The 18,956-nt window shown below is 43.3% G+C and overlaps 1 protein-coding gene across 1 annotated transcript in view; it reads right to left on the reverse strand.

Moving 5' to 3' along the window:
* CARMIL1 (capping protein regulator and myosin 1 linker 1) overlaps positions 1 to 18,956 on the reverse strand; it is a 298,331-nt gene that overhangs the window by 120,296 nt on the left and 159,079 nt on the right. Inside the window, exons 12-13 of the mRNA XM_029944967.1 lie at positions 9,789 to 9,875; positions 2,518 to 2,621 (exon numbers count right to left, since the gene is read on the reverse strand). Coding sequence (XP_029800827.1) covers positions 2,518 to 2,621; positions 9,789 to 9,875 — 191 coding nt within the window. The remainder of the gene's footprint in view (positions 1 to 2,517; positions 2,622 to 9,788; positions 9,876 to 18,956) is intronic.

Here is an 18,956-nt window from a genome sequence, read left to right on the forward strand (position 1 = left end):
CCCAAGAGGATTAGTGTAATTTCTTGTCATTCCATTGTCTTCCCTGAGAGCAAAAATCCAAAGAATAGTTAAAATAAAATTATGTTTGAATTTTTAAAAAAAGGCCAGGTGAACTCTTGGGCTACCAGCCCCCTTTTGTTACACATGACTTAGTTTTCCTGATTAGCTCCATTTTTATAACTTTAGAGCGATGTTCATTAATTTTAACTGAGATTAAAGCACCACCTGAATAGCACTCACCCTATCAAAACGCTAACCACTTTGGAAGTGTTCAAAGATCCACTCGTTGGGAGTCTGAACCATAAGATGCTCTCAGGCTGGCCTCTCCTGTGTCCTACACAATGACGTGTCTATCCTTAGTTACTTCCAAAAACCTAACAAGAAAGGGTCTGATGGCACTATTCAGGTTTTTTTAAAATCTCACATATAGCTAAGACATGTGGGGTTTCAAGGGGTCACAATGGTTAAGGTCTCTCCTTCTTCCTGGGCAAGACCATCAAAATAATACATCTAAGCACCTTCTGTTCTTCTCTAACTGGCCTGTGTGAGTGGAAACTGCCAGAGGGCACAGTAAGTGACAGAGTCCAAGCTCCTGTCCCCAGTCAAGCAGCGAAACTGGCCTGTGCCCCGCTGGGCGCCACCAGGGCCTTGCAAAAACAAACAAGCTGTCGCTGAGATGCCCTCGTCCTTAGCAAAGACAGTGTGGCAGCTGGGCTGTATGACACTCAACAGAAATCCTCTCTACCAAGGAACTGAGAATAGAAAGTGACTAGCCTGTAAATAACACACACACACACACACACACACACACACACACACACACACACACACACACACCCCCCCCCGCCAGATTATGAGAAGCTCTGATTCGGTAAAATAATCTGCTCCACTTCCGTAACCATCTCTGCTTCTCCGGGGCTTTGCCTGCGGCTTTACCCCAGGCTACCAGCTGGGGGAACTCTAACCACCCTCCACTGGCTACAGGACCCTACTTGGCCAACACTTCGCCAGGGAGGCAGGTCCTGCTAGGCTCTGGGCCAGAAGGCACTGCGGCTGGGCGAGCCCCTCCCTGCACCTGCTGCAGGGCTCCCAGAACCTCAGCCTGTCTAGGGGGAGGCCCACTCACCCAGGCCTCATGAGTCCCCTCCTCCTTCCCCAGAGGCCAGCTGGGACAAGACCCACTCCCGGCCAGCGAAAAATTCCGGACCTACTCTGCTCTCTGGAGTGACCTTGTGCTCCTGAGTTAGCAGAGTCTTATTATTTTCTCTTCAGGTTCTTCCTTTATCGCTCTCTCTAGTCCTCTACTTTGTCACCGTCTTGTGTTATTGGTTTCACATCAGACTTGGGAAGGGGCAGATTTATGAATCATCACTGAAGGTGACAACTAAAGTGGGGCAATGCATTGAAAAGTCGCAGCACCCCAAGTGAGGTGCCTGGGTGGCTCGGTTGGTTAAGTGTCCAACTTCAGCTCTGGTCATGATCTCACGGTGCGGGAATTCAAGGCCCTGCATTGGGCTCGCTGCTATCACCACAGAGCCTGCTTCAGATTCTCTGTCCCCTCTCTCTCTGTGTCCCTCCCTAACTCACACTCTCAAAAGTAAGTAAGTATTAAAAAAAGTCATAGCCCCTCAGGAAACAGTATTGCCTCAAATGATTTCGAGTACCAGGCAGAGGGAAAAGATCCTACAAGAAAGGACGAGAGTGACATTCCCTGCCTTATAGGGAAAGTAACGCAGGAGAGAAAGGTGAATTTCATACTGTTTTTCACCCCCACAGAGAGGCGGGATGCACATAAACGCCGGTCGAAGATACACACTTGAGGTCGGCTCCAGTGCTAAGGGGGCATTCCTTCTGTCGTATCATTCTACCAGGTGACTGGCAGGGACGACTCACTGAATCTGACAAGTTCATACGTGATGCACCTAGTCACACCTGTCATCGGTAAGATGTGCCAAACATTTATATTACCGATTCGGCTGTGTGAAAAATCTCACTAAGGGAAAACGTTTTGCCTCACACTCACACTCACACTCAAAGAGTGGCCCCAATTTATCCCCCACCCTCTGCCCACCCTCCGTGTTCATGAAACACAGGACAGGGCTTTATCCCAATATCCTCCTTCCACTGCAAGCTATTAAAACACCCACCTGTCTTCTTAACAATAGTATTTAATGATGAAATCATTCAGTTTACATTTCTGATCTTTTTTATCAGACAATTTTAATAGGTGCAATAATGGTTAAAATGAAGAGGAAAAAGGTCCTTCAGAAAAAAAAAATGTATCCAAAAAGAATTTACATTTCAACAACATTAAGTGAAGGGAGTAAAAATATCTATGTGCTAGACTACATTGAATTAAGAGAGGCTCTGGAATCTTTCTCTAAAACAGTTCGGAAGCTCACAACTAAATGATCTTGAAGTGTCATAAGCGGAGGTGGGGAAAGCCACGTTTGGACATTACTGCAGGCTTCCGAGATCCGGTGTCTTTGAACGTGGCTGTGGGGAAGGAAAACCTACCGAGAGGTCGTCTCCGCGAAGGGCGTTCCCTGAGAGGTCGAGATGGGTGAGGGTGGTGGCGGTCAACGGGTTGGCACTGAGTGACTGAGAAAGGCTATTCACCCCTGCAACACGGAGAAGATCGGGCTCAGTTCCGCTCCAGCGAACAAAATGGGGTTTGGGAGTTTCTATAAATGCCCTAGGCAGCCACAGCAAATTGCAGGACTGAGGTTACCCACAAAGACCATCCCGGAAAGGTAGGGCTGTCTTCTTTTGACAATCCCTCAGGAAGAACAGGTTAGTCACAGACACGGCCACCTCACGGAGCAGGACGGAGAGACAGAGGTGGCTTCACTCTGCTCTTCTTCCCATGTGCCTGGAAGGACGTGGCTCTGAAGTCTTAGCACAGCTCTAACTGGTCGTTTCTACCTTTCTCAGAATTCTGCTAGGTGCACCTGACTTAGTGCACAGGACTTAAGCGACGTCGGTACATTTGGGCACTTAGGCCTATTTAAAGTACTCAAAAGTTAACACTGGAAGTAGATCACTGGTCTACCTAATGTATCATACTCAGGGCCAAATTCAGAGGGAAATGAATTTTTACAAAGAGTGAAACAATGATCTGTATATAATGTAAGAAGCAATCGGAAGGAAAAATGGATAATCAACACTCCATACACTATTTACACATGTAACATAAATGGCTCAAGTCAAAGTCAACAGAGCTGAACGTAACGGGTATTACGGACCTCCAAAGACAAAGAATAAATACTCGAGGAGGGCAAGAATGCTCCTCGTGGACAGTGTTCCTTCCTGCGTGGCTAACGGTCACGGTCTGTTGGTCAAGGCCCTGCAGTAAGTGGGTCTCCATCAGGCCGCTTCTCTCCAAGGGGGAGGGGAGGCTCTCGGAGGTTCCCACCACATACAAAACAGGACCCCGGAGCGTCTGGTCGCTCACTGGGCTTCCAAGAGGTCAACAGCACGTCATTCGTACTGACATCCCTTCTTAAGGTGACAGGGACGTGGGATACAGCAGAGCTCTTCATGTTTCTACCGTTCACGGTTCCAATCTATGTATTTTGGAAATACGGCTATTTCTAACTTGGATGTGTATTCATCATTCTTTTCTCAGTAATACTCTCCTTGAAAATCCCAGCCTATCTTAGCCACCCTACAGGGACACAGGGAAGGGGGTTTTCGTCCAACTTGCACAGAGCCTTCCTCAGGATAAGGGACGAGGGGAGGGTCTTCCAGTGAGAGCCAGAATGGTCACAGCAGCAGGACACAGTGAGACACCCCAGGAAAGGGGCAGAGGGTCCCAAGTACAGCCCAGCCGGGAGCAGTCCTCTGCTCCAAGTTCAGAATGTCTGGTGGGTGGTACTGATGGAGGATTGTCATCTTATCCTTCAGGTAAGAGTAAGTATTTACAAGAGCCAACTGCAGGGCGTGTCTGATAAAGGCCACAGAGCTACTTCTCAAGGGTGAGTGTGCCCTTGGGTGCGGAGAGGGAGAGACAGGTGCCGAGTAAAAAACATTTAGATAAGTACCGGGAAGAAATTCTTGGCTATCAATTTGACATTTATTTACCGCTCAGAAAACGCTTATAAAATGCTGGAGATTGGGAAAGAAACATAAATAAGACCCATCCACTGCCCTCAAAAACTTCAGACTGTCAAGAGGAAAAGCAATAAATTCCAGCATGCAACATCAGACTACAACAAGAAATATTTATGCGCTTCAAGAAAATGTTATCAAAAGCCTACGGCCCACCTGGCATGGGCCCCGGAGACCCGAGGATTACCACCTTAGCCTCCGAAAGCCCGTGCAGTGGGAGACCCAGTCCGAGAATCACAATCCAGTGAGGTCGGGACTATCAAAGAGGTTAACAAAGAGGCACACGGCAATGAAGAAGGTGGAGATTTGATTAATCATGCGGATAAAAGGAACTGTCATGGACTACAGAAGGTGAATTTCTGGAGGGAACCCCTACGACTCTTTAAATGACCAACTTAGTGACGGCGTAGCATGTAGAATACCAGACTCTCTCGCATCAAGAAAATCAGTTGTAAAATCACTTCCTTACTGAGGCAGAACAAAACCCAATAAATTCATTCCAAAATCAGAAGGTCAAATTAGTCTTGACAGCAAACTGCTCCTTGCCGAGCGCAGGCGCTTGGCAGCTGGCCAACATCCGAACAGAAGCAGGAGAGAAGTGTACCATCCTTGGCTCCGCTTCATGCTCCCAAAACATAATGAAGGACTTCCTCTCCCACCTCTTGAGCCCAGATCCACGTGAGGCCTTCATTAATGAGCAGGCTAAGAGCAGGAAATTCCAAAAATATAGGATGGAAAAACTCAGGGCTCTCAAAACCCAAACTAAACACAGATTTACACATCACTCTCAATGCTGGCTGTCCAGTGATTGTGACCGTTCTTCGTATCTATTATTGGAGTGTTTACAGCTGGCAAAAGGTGGTGCCAGATGGCCCTGCATTGACATAATCTGGCAATCAGCACGACATTTACTAGAAATCCAGAAAACTATCACTGAGCTAACATCTGAGGAAGAGAAAGGGTATTTGGAGACAGTGGGGATGCCATGGGGAGATTTTTTTAAAAATCTGTCTTGAATTATGGAGCCGTGAACAGAAATGTTTTCATAGAACTAAAATACAAATGTTAGTCAGATCCAGCAAAAGATTAAAACTGCACTGTAATGTGAGTTACTGTGAATCTGCAAACCTTTCGGATACAATGGGAAAAGGCTGCGAGAATAATGAAATCCTCTTAAGGAATCCATTTAAAAAAAACAAACTCTCCAACGTTTCAAGATACACAGCTTAGGAAGGGCAGCTTAAAACACTTGGGCCAGATTATCATTAAGTAATATCAATTCTCAAAACACATTTTAGTGTGCCTATGTTTTACTGCAGAGAAGAGATAAACCTGGTGTAGTGACCTTCGCCGGCGAAGGGCACGGGGAACTGGGGTCCGCCCTCACTCACAAGGACACCGGAGGAAGGCCTCTCTGCCCGAGGAGGAGGCCCCTCCCGCTCTCCCGACGCCTGGAGAGAAGGGAACATAGCCAGCTGCGGCATGGAGCTACCCCAGACCCCCCACCCCTGTCCTTGGGAGGATAAATGACCTCCACATCCCTCTATCTGTTTCATAGTAATATACAAATAAATTAAAATAAATAAGTTCAAGTTGTTTTTTAAAAAGTACCTCTGTCTAAAAAAAAAAAAAGAGACCACCACAGCACAGTGATTACACTTAACACCGAACTGCATATTTGAAAGCTGCTAAAAGTAGAATCTTAAAAGTTCGCATCACGTAGAAAAAAAATTACAACTATGTGTGTTGACAGATATTAACTCGACTTGTTATGGTGACTGTTTCACAATATATACAGATATCAAATCATTACATTGTCCACCGGGAACTAATATCATGTTATGGGTCCATTATACCTCAACAGAAAATAAACAGACTTTTAAAAGTTATGGGGCATCTGGGTGGCTTGGTCACGTAAACAGCGGACTCAGGATTTTGGCTCAGGTCATGATCTCCCGGTTTATTGGGTTCAAGCCCTGCACTGGGTTTTGCACGCCGACGTCATGGAGCCTGCTTGGGATCCTCCCTCTCTCTCTGCCCCTCCCCTATTCTTTATCATTCATAATATATAAACAAAAAAAATTTTTTTTAGTTACATCTATGGGGCATATGATAAATAATACTTTTAACATGTAGGCAATTCATATAAATTAAGAAAAAAGATTAATATGGCAAAGAGAGAGGCAACAAACCATGGAAACGAGCAACTTCCTTCAAAAGAAAGACAAATGACTAAGGTATGGGGGATGGGTAAGGCGGGGGGAGAGAATACACCTAAGCAATAAGTCAAGAAACTAAAATTAAAATATCAGAACACTTCTGCTGATACGCTTGACAAACAAAATGGGGAGTAACGTCACGCATTGGTGGGACGTGGGGACCGGTACCAGTAACGTGGAGGACAGCTTGACCATAAATGTCGAGAGAAAGCTGTACAAAAACGCACACCCTTCTTGATCTAGCAATTCTACGTAACTTGTGCTAAATAAGAAAGTAACAAATGATCGATAATGACACAGAGAAGTCCTGTTAGCACTGTCTGCATTATGAAGAATCAGAAACCACGTAAACGTACGGTAACGGATCATTTACGTAAATTAGAGAATGTCTTCCACGCCCTGGAACAGCATGAAGCCCGAGAATAATCTTGGGTTTGCGGTCCTAATGGACCACAATATACTACTAAGCAGGGAGACGAGTTTATGAAACGGTAAGCGCAGACGAATGCCACATGTCACGCGTGTCTGTACGCAGGCACAGAGATAAACCACAGACAGAAACACTACGAAAGCGTGGGCGTCAACCTGCCAACTGTGCAGTCTTGTCATGGTTTGGTACTGGCCTTGGGAGGAATTTTGGTCTTCTAACTCATGCTTTGCAGTATCTTAGAAGTCTTTACTGTACATTGAGAGTGCGCTGATCATCATCATCAGAAGGTTTCTATGAAACTGACTGGAAGTAGAGAGTGGTGACATCACGGGGCTGCACTCAGCCTGAAGATCTCCGATGGTTTCAGGCACTGGCACAGAAAACACAGACTCCTGGAAAAATGCTCCCCTTTGAAAAGTCACCATGATGCCTAAATCTAAAGGTTTGCACATGGAGCCATGGGACTTGCAAAAACCACCCTGATTTCAAATCACTCTTAGAGTGACTGGACAGTCGGGATGGACATGACATCACCGAGGGACCACTGAGCTCCGCCCGCCTGCCGGAGACACATTCAGTTAGAAACTGCAGTGGCCCAGGTGCAGGACCGCAGCAATGAATGGGGCAGAGCCCTGACGGTCCAGGAGCTCCAGGGCCGGGACACAGTCCACGCACGGCGGGAAACACGCCAAGACAGGAAGGTGCGAGGTGCCGTGGGACAGCGGGAGCATCAACTGCACAGGCGTGGCTGAGAGAGGGCTTCAAGCAGAGAGGGGGACAGAGGCTCAATCCTGGGCGGGAGCAGGAGTTCACCTGACCTGTGGGGCTGTCGGCAGGCCCAAGTAACAGCATGTGACAACGTATGACAGAGCAAGATGCTGATGGTGACGCCGATGAAGGTGGCGGAGCCCTTCGTGCCCCAAAGTGCCCTGTGTGTCTATTAACTCACTTGGTCTCACCACCTTATACGCTTCATTCCAACTCTCAAATGACATACGTGAAAAAGACACATCGTGCCAAGTGAACAAATGAGGACCCCAGGCCACCTGCGTGAGAACTGACACGCAGGCCCCCCAACCCAGTGCACAAAAGACAGTGATACATGTAAGAAATGGCAAGGTTCTAGGGGCACCTGAGGGGCTCAGTCGGTTAAGCACACGACTTCAGCTCAGGTCGTGATCTCACAGTTCATGAGTTCAGGCCCCACGTCGGGCTCTGCTGACAGCAGGGAGCCCACTTCAGATCCTATGTCCCGCTCTCTCTGCCCCTCCCCTGCTCATGCTCTCCCTCAAAAACAAACATTAAAAAAATATATATATATTAAAAAAATAAATGGAACACTGTTCAAGTCAAGAAACTGTCACTGCACACGACAGTGGCTCAAGCACCGTGCCGGGCGCTGGAGCGATGGAGGTGAGCGGGGAAGGCAGCCTCTTTCTCGGAGGGAAACAGTATTTATACAGTAATGTCAGATCCGGAAGTAATACCGTGATCAGTAATGTGTTCTAGAAATAACACAAAGGAGAGAGTGATTGATTCTACTGAGGTCACAGGAATGGGGAGACGTCTCAGAAGAGACCATCGCAAATGAGTGTTTTATTAAAAAAAAAAAGGCTGCAGCTCTCTAAGAACGTAAGGTGACATGTGAGGTAACAGGAAATATACACATACTGGTCTCTGCCCCGTGCCTGGTGCAGAGCTCCCCAAACGTTTGTAATTTCCTTCGTAGCAAGAGCACTGAGGTCATCTTTTGTTCTAACGGGGTGACTCCGGGTGGGATCCTGGCTGGGGCTGGTCACCAGAGAGATCAAACCATGATTCAAAGCGTGAAATGTTGAAGTCCCTCCCCCTTCCCCCCTCGAGGAAGAGTGGAGGGGCTGGAGACCCACGTGAGGAAGCCTGCATGCAGTGTCAATAGCATGGGTTCCAAGGCGTCTCCAGGCTGGTGAGCACGCATGTCTACACCGGGAGGGCGGTGCACCCCAACTCTACAGACGCTCCTGGCTCAGGACCCCGTCAGACCTCGCCCTGCGCATCTCCTCCCCTAGTGGCTCCTCTGTGGCCTTCATCACACCCTTGAATAAATGAGGAAACATAGGCGAGTGCTTCCCCTGAGTTCTGTGAGCCGCTCTAGCCAATGAGTCAACCCCAAGTCGAGGTCTTGGGAACGTCCAATAACCGAGGCTTGCAACTGAAGGGGGTTGAGAGCAGTCTTGTGGGACTGAGCCCTTACTGTGTGGGCTCTGATGCTCTCTCTGGGTAGGGAGTGTCAGAATGGAGTTAAATTGTGGGTCACCCAACTGGTGTTGCAAAGAAACACTTGATGTGACTAAAAACCTCCATGCATCTGGTGACTGGAAGCATCAGAAGCGAAGTGTTTGGGGTGAGTAGTCAAGGAGACACACGGGAAAGAGAAATACGAAGGAGGGAAGAAGGCAGGTGTCACTACCGGGGAAGAGAGAAAGACTTTGCAAGCAGAAGACAAAGGCACTATGCAAGCAGCGATATTCCGAGTGTTACGGGGTGCTGACGTGGAATCGTAAGAGAATGGACAGGATTGGGGGAGTAACTACATCCATGAGAAGAGGGTAAGTGGAGTCAGAAGAGAACCTGGCAAAGGAAAGGCAATTTCCAGAGCAGGACAGAGGGACAGAGCTACAGTGTGACTGGGCAGAAGACCACCCAACAGTGGGGGTTGTGGGGGAGGCACAGGGACTGGGAAGGCGTATGTTCTTCCAAGGATGAATCAAGAAAACACGACCAGCTGCCTGTGGGAACGTGAGGCCGGAGGCAGCCCAGGAAGCGCTCTCTGGCTCAAAGTGAAGAAGCTGGAAAGACTACTGCAAAATTATTCTCTACTCTGAAAGCATTTCACGTTAGACAAGGAGAATTACAATTACATAATTTCTTTCTAACAGTCAACTGTCATACACAAGCGGGTATATAACTGAGTAATGATTCTAACTATTTAAAGGGAGCATGGTGTAGCAGAAATGTTACAGACATAAAGTAAATAAGATATACCGTACCTTTAGGTGACAATGAGGTTTTAGATAAATTTAAATGCTTTAATCCCTTTGGGAGTTTGGCAAATTGAATACTTAAAGAGGACACACCTGAAAAAGAAAAAAAAAGATTATTAAATTTTCAAGTTCTCAGAATTGCATTTGTTTTATAAAGCCTAAAAATTAACCCAAACTTGATTCCAATTTAAGTGAGCATTTTCTCTTACTAACGTCAGACTTTATTTTCTAACTATCTACCATCATACATCTGTGTTTTTTTTTCTCTTACCTAAAGGATAGGAAAAAAGGAAGACTGTTTAATTAAGCATAACAATATCAAAACTTTACCATTAGAGATGTGTTCCATTGAACTAAAGTGTTACCCCCTTCCTTAGAGTCCTATTTCGAATGCAAATACTCAGGAAGAGTGATATAATTGCTTCTTTTTAACCTGTGTCTTAATGAGTTGATCACTTCTGGGTGAACAGATGCATGCTACTTAATTATTGTCAAGAAAATGGAATAATGTTAACTATTCAGATAACAGCTTCACTTTTAGCACATGGATTCCAATACGTAATTAGCCTCTAGCTAACAACCTCAGACAAAGCATCTGAATGTGTTTCTCTTCTTAAAGGTGGGTTTGTAACTTGAAAAATCACAGTATTAAAAACCAGAGAGTCTCTAAATTAAAGGACCAGGCCAGCAGACTGTAAAGGCTAAGTTCACCCATTCGAGGACTGCAATGAGTGCAGATTTTCACTGGGAGACGTAAGTCATACACGACTGTATGTCCTTCCTAGAGGTCTTTCAACCAACTTCCTGCTTTATGCCCCTGGGAAGGTTCCTGAAACAATACTAACCATATGGTCTCCTAGACTAATTCTCAAATTCCATGCACTAATAAGGAGATACCATGCTCACGGCTGCCCTATTATATAACCCCAAATTCTCTACACATTTCATCAAAGTCTATCAAGAAATAACCACTGTAGAAATACTCTAAAGATCATGCAGCTTGACTAGGCCTCTAGAGAGGCGTCTCCCCAGGACAGGGGTGCTCTGCAAGCCCGTATCTACCTCCCCAGAGCACTTCCCAAATAAGTTTCAAAATCACTGGATTAAATTATGTCAAATGGGTTTTTTTAATGTGAATATTTTTTGAGAGTTGTAATATGCTAATCCATATTGTTAATTACAAAGAGAGAGCAGGCTGATATTTTGTTGACACATTCTTATAAAAGAATGTATCACAAGTTAACTGGGATAGAGAGAAAAGGGAATCATTTTATTTATTTTTTTTAAGTTTATTTTGAGAGAGACAGAGACAGCATGAGCAGCGGAGGGGCAGAAACGGAGGGAAACAGAGAATCCCAAGCAGGTGCCGCACTGTCAGTGAGGCAAAACCAAGTGTTTGATGCTTAACCAACTGAGCCACCCAGGGCCCCATGGGAGTCATTTTAAAAATGTAATTAATCCTGCTTTGTCAAAGATTCATTGGCCATACACTTGTGGGTCTAGTTCTGGGCTCTCTATTCTATTCCATTGGTCTATGTGTCTGTTTTGTGCCCATACCCAACTGTCTTGATGATGACAGCTTTGTAGTAGAGGCTAAAGTCTGGGGTTGTGATGCCTCCCGTTTTGGTTTTCCTCTTCAGTATTACGTTGGTTATTCTGGGTCTTTCATGGCTCCATATGAACTTTAGGACAGTTTATGCTAGCTTTGAGAAGAATGCAGGTGCCCTTTTGATGGGGATTGCATTGAATGTGTAGATTGCTTTGGGTAATAATGAGTAAACATTTTAACAGTGTTTATTCTTCCGATCCATGAGCACAGAATGTTTTTCCATTTCTTTCTGTCTTCTCCAATTTCTTTCATAAGTTTTCTATTGTTTTGACCATACAGGTCTTTTACATCTTTGGTTAGGTTTATTCCTAGGCATTTTATGGTTTTTCGTGCAATTGTGAATGGGATCCGTTTCTTGATTTCTCTTTCTGTTGCTTCATTAGTGGTGTATAAAAAGGCAACGAATTTCTCTACATTGATTTTCTACCCTGCAACTTTGCTGAACTCATTGATCAGTTCTAGAAGGCTTCTGGAGGAGTCGATTGGGTTTTCCATGGAGAGTATCATATCATCTGCGAAAAGTGAAGGTTTGACTTCATCTTTGCCAATTCTGATGCCTTTTACTTCCTTTTGTCGTCTGATTGCTGATGCTAGGACTTCCAGCACTATGTTAAACAACTCTGGTGAGAGTGGACATCCCTGTCGTGTCCCTGATCTCAGGGGGAAAGCTCTCAGTTTTTCCCCATTGAGGATAATATTGGCTGTGGGCTTTTCATAAACTGCTTTTATAATGTGTAAGTTCCTTCTATCCCGACTTTTTCGAGGGTTTTTATTAAGAAAAGATGCTGTATTTTGTTTAACTCTTTTTCTGCATCTATCGACAGGATCATATGGTTTTTATCTTTTCTTTTGTAAAGCAGGAAAGAGTATCCAATGGAAAAATGACAGCCTCTTTAACAGGTGGTGCTGGGAGAACTGGACAGCAACATGCAGAAGAATGAAACTAGACCACTTTCTTACACCATACACAAAAATAAACTCAAAATGGAGGAAGGACCTGAATATGAGACAGGAAACCATAAAAACCCTAGAGGAGAAAGCAGGAAACAGCCTCCTTGACCTCAATCACAGCAATTTCCTCCTCAACACATCCTCAAAGGCAAGGGAATCAAGAACAAAAATGAACTATTGGGACCTCATCAAGATAAAGAGCTTCTGCACTGCCATGGAAACAGTCAAAAAAACTAATAGGCAACCGACAGAATGGGAAAAGATAGTGGCAAATGGCATATTGGATAAAGGGCTAGTATCCAAAATCTATAAGGAACTCACCAAACTCCATACCCAAAAAATGAATAATCCCATGAAGAAATGGGCAGAAGACATGAACAGACACTTCTCCAAAGAGGATATCAGATGGCCAACAGGCACATGAAACGATGCTCAGCATCACTCATCATCAAGGAAATACAAATCAAAACCACACTGAGATACCACCTCACACCGGTCAGAGTGGCTAAAATGAACAAATCAAGAGACTATAGATGCTGGCGAGGATGTGGAGAAAGGGGAACCCTCTTGCACTGCTGGTGGGAATGCAAACTGGTGCAGCTACTCTAGAAAACAGTGTGGAGGTTCCTCAAAAAATTAACAATAGAACTCCCCTATGACCCAGCAATAGCACTGCTAGGGATTTACTCAAGGGATACAGAAGTGCTGATGCATAGGAGCGCATGTACCCCAATGTTCAGAGTGGCACTTTCAACAATAGCCAAATCATGGAAAGAGCCTAAATGTCCATCAACTGACAAATGGATCAAGATGTGGTTTATATAATTATATAATAATTCCACAATGGACTACTACATGGCAATGAGAAAGAATGAAATCTGGCCATTCGTAGCAATGTGGATAGACCTTGAGGGTGTCACGCTAAGTGAAGTAAGTCAAGCAGAGAAAGACAGATACCATATGTTTTCACTCACAGGTCTAACAGGAGAAACCTGACAGGGGACCATGGGAAGGGGAAGGGGGGGAAAAGTTAGGGAGAGGGAGGGAGGCAAATCATGAGAGACTCTTGAATACTGAGAACAAACTGAGGGCTGAAGAGGGAGGGAGAAAGGGGAAGGGGGATCATGGTCATGGAGAGAAGCACTTGTGGGGAAGATCACTGGGTGTTTTATGGAAACTAACTTGGCAATAAACTATTAAAAAAAAACAAGTTCCCAGATCAAGTAAACTGCAGGCTGAGAAGTAAGCTTGGACTTGGTGGCATGGAGATTTTCTGTGTCATTTCAACAGAAGTGGTTTCTGTGGATTAAGTGTCCTTAAAATAAAAGCTTTTCCTGGGTATTATATCGAAACCAACTTGACAATAAACTATAATAAAGTAATAACAAAAACTTAAAAAATTAAAAATGTAATTAATCCAAAAGGAAGGAAAAAATAAAAAAGATAAAATAAGGAAAAAAGAAAACAGACATGTTGTAGATTGCCATACAAATAAATCAATAATTACAATAAATGTAAATGTACTAAATACTCAAATCAAAAATTGATTATCTAAACAAAAATATCAGATGCTTTTAAAAAATATATAATGTTTATTGTTGAGAGAGACAGAGCACAAGCAGGGGAGGGGCAGAGAGAGAGGGAGACACAGAAACCAAAGCAGGCTCCAGGCTCTATCAGCACAGGGCCTGGCATGGGGCTTGAACTCATGGACTGTGAGATCATGACCGGAGCCAAAGTCAGCCACTTAACTGACTAAGCAACCCAGGTGCCCCTCAGATGCTTTCAAGAAACAGAAATACAGTACATGTATTCAGAAGTGAACCTGAAAGCATGTAGAAAGATATATGCTGCAAACCATAGCCAGAAGAAAACTAGTGGATCTGTGATAAAATAAGACAAATTAGGTTTTAAGAGGCACATACACACAATTGAGGCATTTCACTAATAAATGTAATAATTTTAAATCTGTATGGTCTGAATAACATAATTTCAAAATGGATAAAGCAAACCTAATGGTAACAAAAGGACAATACATACATTATCATACACATGCATATATGTGTGTGTGCTACCTCACAATAAAGGGAGATTTTTAAACACATCTCTGTAGATGATAAAATGGACACAAAGGGGTATAAGGACAGAGATGATATCAAGAACACAATTAAAAAAAGATGTTTGGGGGCGCCTGGGTGGCTCAGCCGGTTGAGCGTCTGGCTTCGGCTCAGGTCATAATCTCACTGTTCATGGGTTCGAGCCCTGCATCAGGCTCTGTGCTGACTGTTAGCTCAGAGCCTGGAGCCTGCTTCAGATCCTGTATCTCTCTCTCTCCCTCTCCCTCTTTGACCCTCCCCTGCTTGCGCTGTCTCTGTCTCTCAGAAATAAATAAAAAAACATTTTAAAAAAAGATGATATATTTAAAACACTGTACCTAATAACTAGAATATATTTCTTCAAAGTACACACAGAACCTTTATTTACCGAAAGTAACAATATATTGAGCCATATAGCTCAACAAATAATACAGAGGATGTTCCTTAACTACTCTGAAGTCACAAAGCATATTCTCCAAGTGCTACCACTATTTGGAATTAACATAGAAATTATAGCAAAAAGATAATTAGAAAAATCCCCAAATAATTAGAACTTAAGCAACATATTTCCAAATAACAAATGAGCCCCCCTCCAAAAAAAAATTCACAATGGAAATCTTTTTTAATTTCTTAAATGTTTTTATTCATTTTTTAAGAGACAGAGACTGTGATGCGGGGGTGCAGAAAGAGAGGGAGACGCAGTATCCGAAGCAGGCTCCAGGCTCTGAGCTGTTAGCACAGAAGAGCCCGATGCACGGCTTGAACCCATGAACTGTGAGATCATTGACCTAAGCTGAAGTCAGATACTCAACCAACTGAGCCACCCAGGTGCCCTTCACAATGGAAACCTTAAAAATATTTTTATTTAAATTTTTAAAAACTATGATATCAACATTTTAGTGATACAACTAGAGCTATGCTTTGAGTGAAATTTATGCTCCTAAATACTTATGTTAATTTTTTAAAAAAGCTAGAAACTAATTATCTAAGTATCCTCTCAAGATATTTGAATTAAAAACAGCAAATTAATCCCCATTTTATGCCCAAAAATGGGAGAAAAAAAAAGGTAACAAAGAAAAGGGAAGAAATCTATTAAATACAAAGCAGCCATAAAATAAGTAAATTTAACTTTCCTTAATAAGCCCCTGCATGACTGGTTTAAAAAAAAAAGGAGAAAGAGAAAGAGAAGGATCAACCTATCAAAATCAGAAATGGAAAAAAGAAAAAAAATACCAGAAGAGATCCTACAGACATTGCAAATATAACTAAAGGGTATTAAATTTTCCTGTAGATCAAAAATGTATCATTTTAGAAGAAATGGACAAATTCCTCATGAAAAATAAAATTTACCAAAACTTACATAAGACAAAATACTCTCAATAGTCTTCTATCAATTAAAAAAATAGTAAATGCATTATTAAAAACCTCTTCACAAAGAAAAGCAATATATAGTATATAATGCTATACTAACGAAGTTCAAGAAGAAATAAAGCCAGCCTATCATATAGCAGAAGTCAGAATCAGAGTCATCTTTTCTGAGTGGTTGATGGCAAAACACGAGGGAAGATTGTGAGGTGCACACAATGGTCTAGGTCCCGATCTTGGGAGTGGTCCATGGAGAGTGCACACTTTGTAAAAACTCAATAAGACATAAATTTGGGATCTGTAGACTTTTCTGAATGTATATTAGATACCAGTGAAGAAATTTAGGCATGAAAGATAACACAGGAGAAAATGTAGATGGCCAGGGGTATGATAATGCCTTTTTAGATACATCCCCAATGGCACAATCCATGAGAGACGTAACTGACAAGCTAGACTTCAGTAAAATTAACAAGTTCTGTTCTGAAAAAGGCAATGGCAAGAGAATGAGAGCACAAGACACAGAATGGGCGGAAATGTTTGCAAGGACCCTTATTCAAAATATACAAAGAACTCTCAAAATTCAACAATAATAAACAAACCAATTAAAAAGGAGCCAAAGAGCTTAACAGAACCATCACCAAAGAAGTTACAGAGATGGCAAATAAGCATATGAAAAGACGTTCCATACCCTCTGTCATCAAGGAAATGCAGATTCCAATGACAATGAGATAATGCTGCCCAACTATTAGAATGGCTAAAATCTAGAACATGGACAACGTCAAATGTTGGAGAGGGTGTGGAGCAACAGGAACTCTCATTCACTGCTGGTGGGAGTGCAAAATGGCACCGCCACTTTGGGAGACAGTCTGGTGGTTTCTTACAAACCTTAATATCCATTATCACGTGATCCAGCAATCACACTCCTTGGTACTTATCCAAAGGAGTTGAAAACCATATGAAATTCTGAAAAAGGTAAAAACTCTGGGAACAATAGAAAGATCAGTGATTGGCAAGGGTTAGAAAATGAGGGGGTTGGGCGGAGAGGAGGGATGAGTAGGTGGAGGAGAGAGGAGTTTTAGGGCATTGTAAAGCTTCTACAACATTCTAATGGTGGTTATATGTCCGTGCACATTTGTCCAAACCCGTAGAACGTACACCAGGAGGGAACCTAATGCAAACTACGGACTTTGGATCATTATGACATGTTAATAGAGGCTCATCAACTGTCACAACTGTGCCACTCTGGCGGGGGTGCTGATAAGGAGGGAGGCTGTGCACGTGCGGGGGGGTGCGGGGGGCAGGAAGGACACAGGAGATCTCTGTACCTTCCTGTCAATTCTGCTGTGAACCTAAAACTGCTCTAAAAAAGAAAAATCTTTTATAAAAATTAGGTATGCAATCAGGAAGGATACCAGATACTCACTTTAAATTACAATAAGACTTATCACTGCCTCCCCACGACCGATTCCCTTACATAGTTTCTACCCAGTGAAGCATATGCTCCGATGACGTTTTAAAAAGAAAACAACCCAAACCATATCCCATGTCTTCAAATTATGCTGAAAAATATGTTAGATCAAAGTTAAAACCTACCGTTCAACTTCCAATTTGTTGTGTTCAGGTTGACTTTTGAGTTGTTTTGCTTTGTTGAAAAAATGACCATTTCTACATTTTCACGAATTTCTTTTCTGTCAGACATACCTGCTACAGCACAGAAAACCACGAATGCCTATAACTAGACACAAGGCCGGAATGAAACAAATATCTTACGCCTCTGGTGACAGCACCCATATGTTCTTTCCTTAATCAACAACTATCTTTTAAAAAGGAAGGAAAATAAAAGGAATCAACAACCCAGCCACAGCGTAAGTAATGAAAGCAATAAAAAGTGAAGCTCGTGAATTAGAATAAAGATGACTAATGTCAAGCTTGATAATATACTTAAAAGAAAAAAGCAGGACGGAGCTCCTGGGTGGCCCAGTTGGTTAAGCTTCTGACTTGGGCTCAGGGCATGATCTCGCAGTTCATGGGTTCGAGCCCCATGTCGGATTCTGTGCTGGCAGCTCAGGGTCTGGAGCCTGCTTCGGATTCTGTGTCTCCCCCTCTCTCTGCTCTTCCCCTGCTCACACTCTCTCTCTCTCTCTCTCTCTCTCTCTCAAATAAATACATTTCTTCTTTAAAGAAACCCCCTTGCTAAGTGCAAATGGAATAAAAGGTATAAACAGGGTCAGTACCGCTCATTCTTTTTAAATAACAGAACTAAACTGCAGGAGAATGGACATGCCCTACCGGCTCCGGCGTGCCTCACAGTGATCCAATACTTTTCCTGATCTTTGAGAAAAGCTAACAACAGATCATTCCACAAAGAAACAACAGATCATTCCACAAAGACACAGTCTCGGCAACATGAACACATTGAGGGTGGCTGGCGGCCAAAGTCTCAAGAAAAACAAAAAGATTAACCTGCCTGGTACTTTTCCGAAGCCACTTACTCAACAGTGCCGTGGAACAAACTGACCATGGAGAAAACGTTTCCCCACAAACAAAGGAGAGAAAAGACGCTTCAACTTCCAGCCAGAGCCATTCAGTTCTCTCCCCCAAATAAAGCAAAACATAGCCCCAGAACCGTGAATTAAAAGGGAATTTATTTCTCAAAGCTTTCATTTGGAGGCTTCACGGATGGATGACCCTTCTTGTGATTTTTTTAAACCATGTGTCAAATTTAGGAGGAAAAATGGCCTAATTTTTATTTCTCCTTTCAAAACAAAACTATTATGGCTTCCTCCACTTCAAAATATCTCTGCCCAATAAAAAAGTAATTATAAAGTGCTTAGTGTTATAATTTGCCATCTGATATTATTAACTTACAAAGACAGGAAATTAAATTTGACACTGCACATTTAACCTACTAATAATGCATGAGTTTAAAAACCTTTGATAATACCATATAGAATTCTAACACTTGGATATTCTAGAATCAGAAGGGTTGTACCTGGTAGGCAAAAAGGTTTAAGGAGGTCCTTGTTAAAGGACCACATCAGTATGAACAGTCTAACAAAACCCTGCATGTAGAGTTCTAGCAACAGGATATGGGCACACAGACGACCTTTGTCTTGTCTGTTAGAAAGCACGGAGACTTGAACACTGGTCGGC

The sequence above is a fragment of the Suricata suricatta genome, chromosome 7, assembly GCF_006229205.1.
Source record: "Suricata suricatta isolate VVHF042 chromosome 7, meerkat_22Aug2017_6uvM2_HiC, whole genome shotgun sequence".
Lineage (NCBI taxonomy): Eukaryota > Metazoa > Chordata > Mammalia > Carnivora > Herpestidae > Suricata > Suricata suricatta.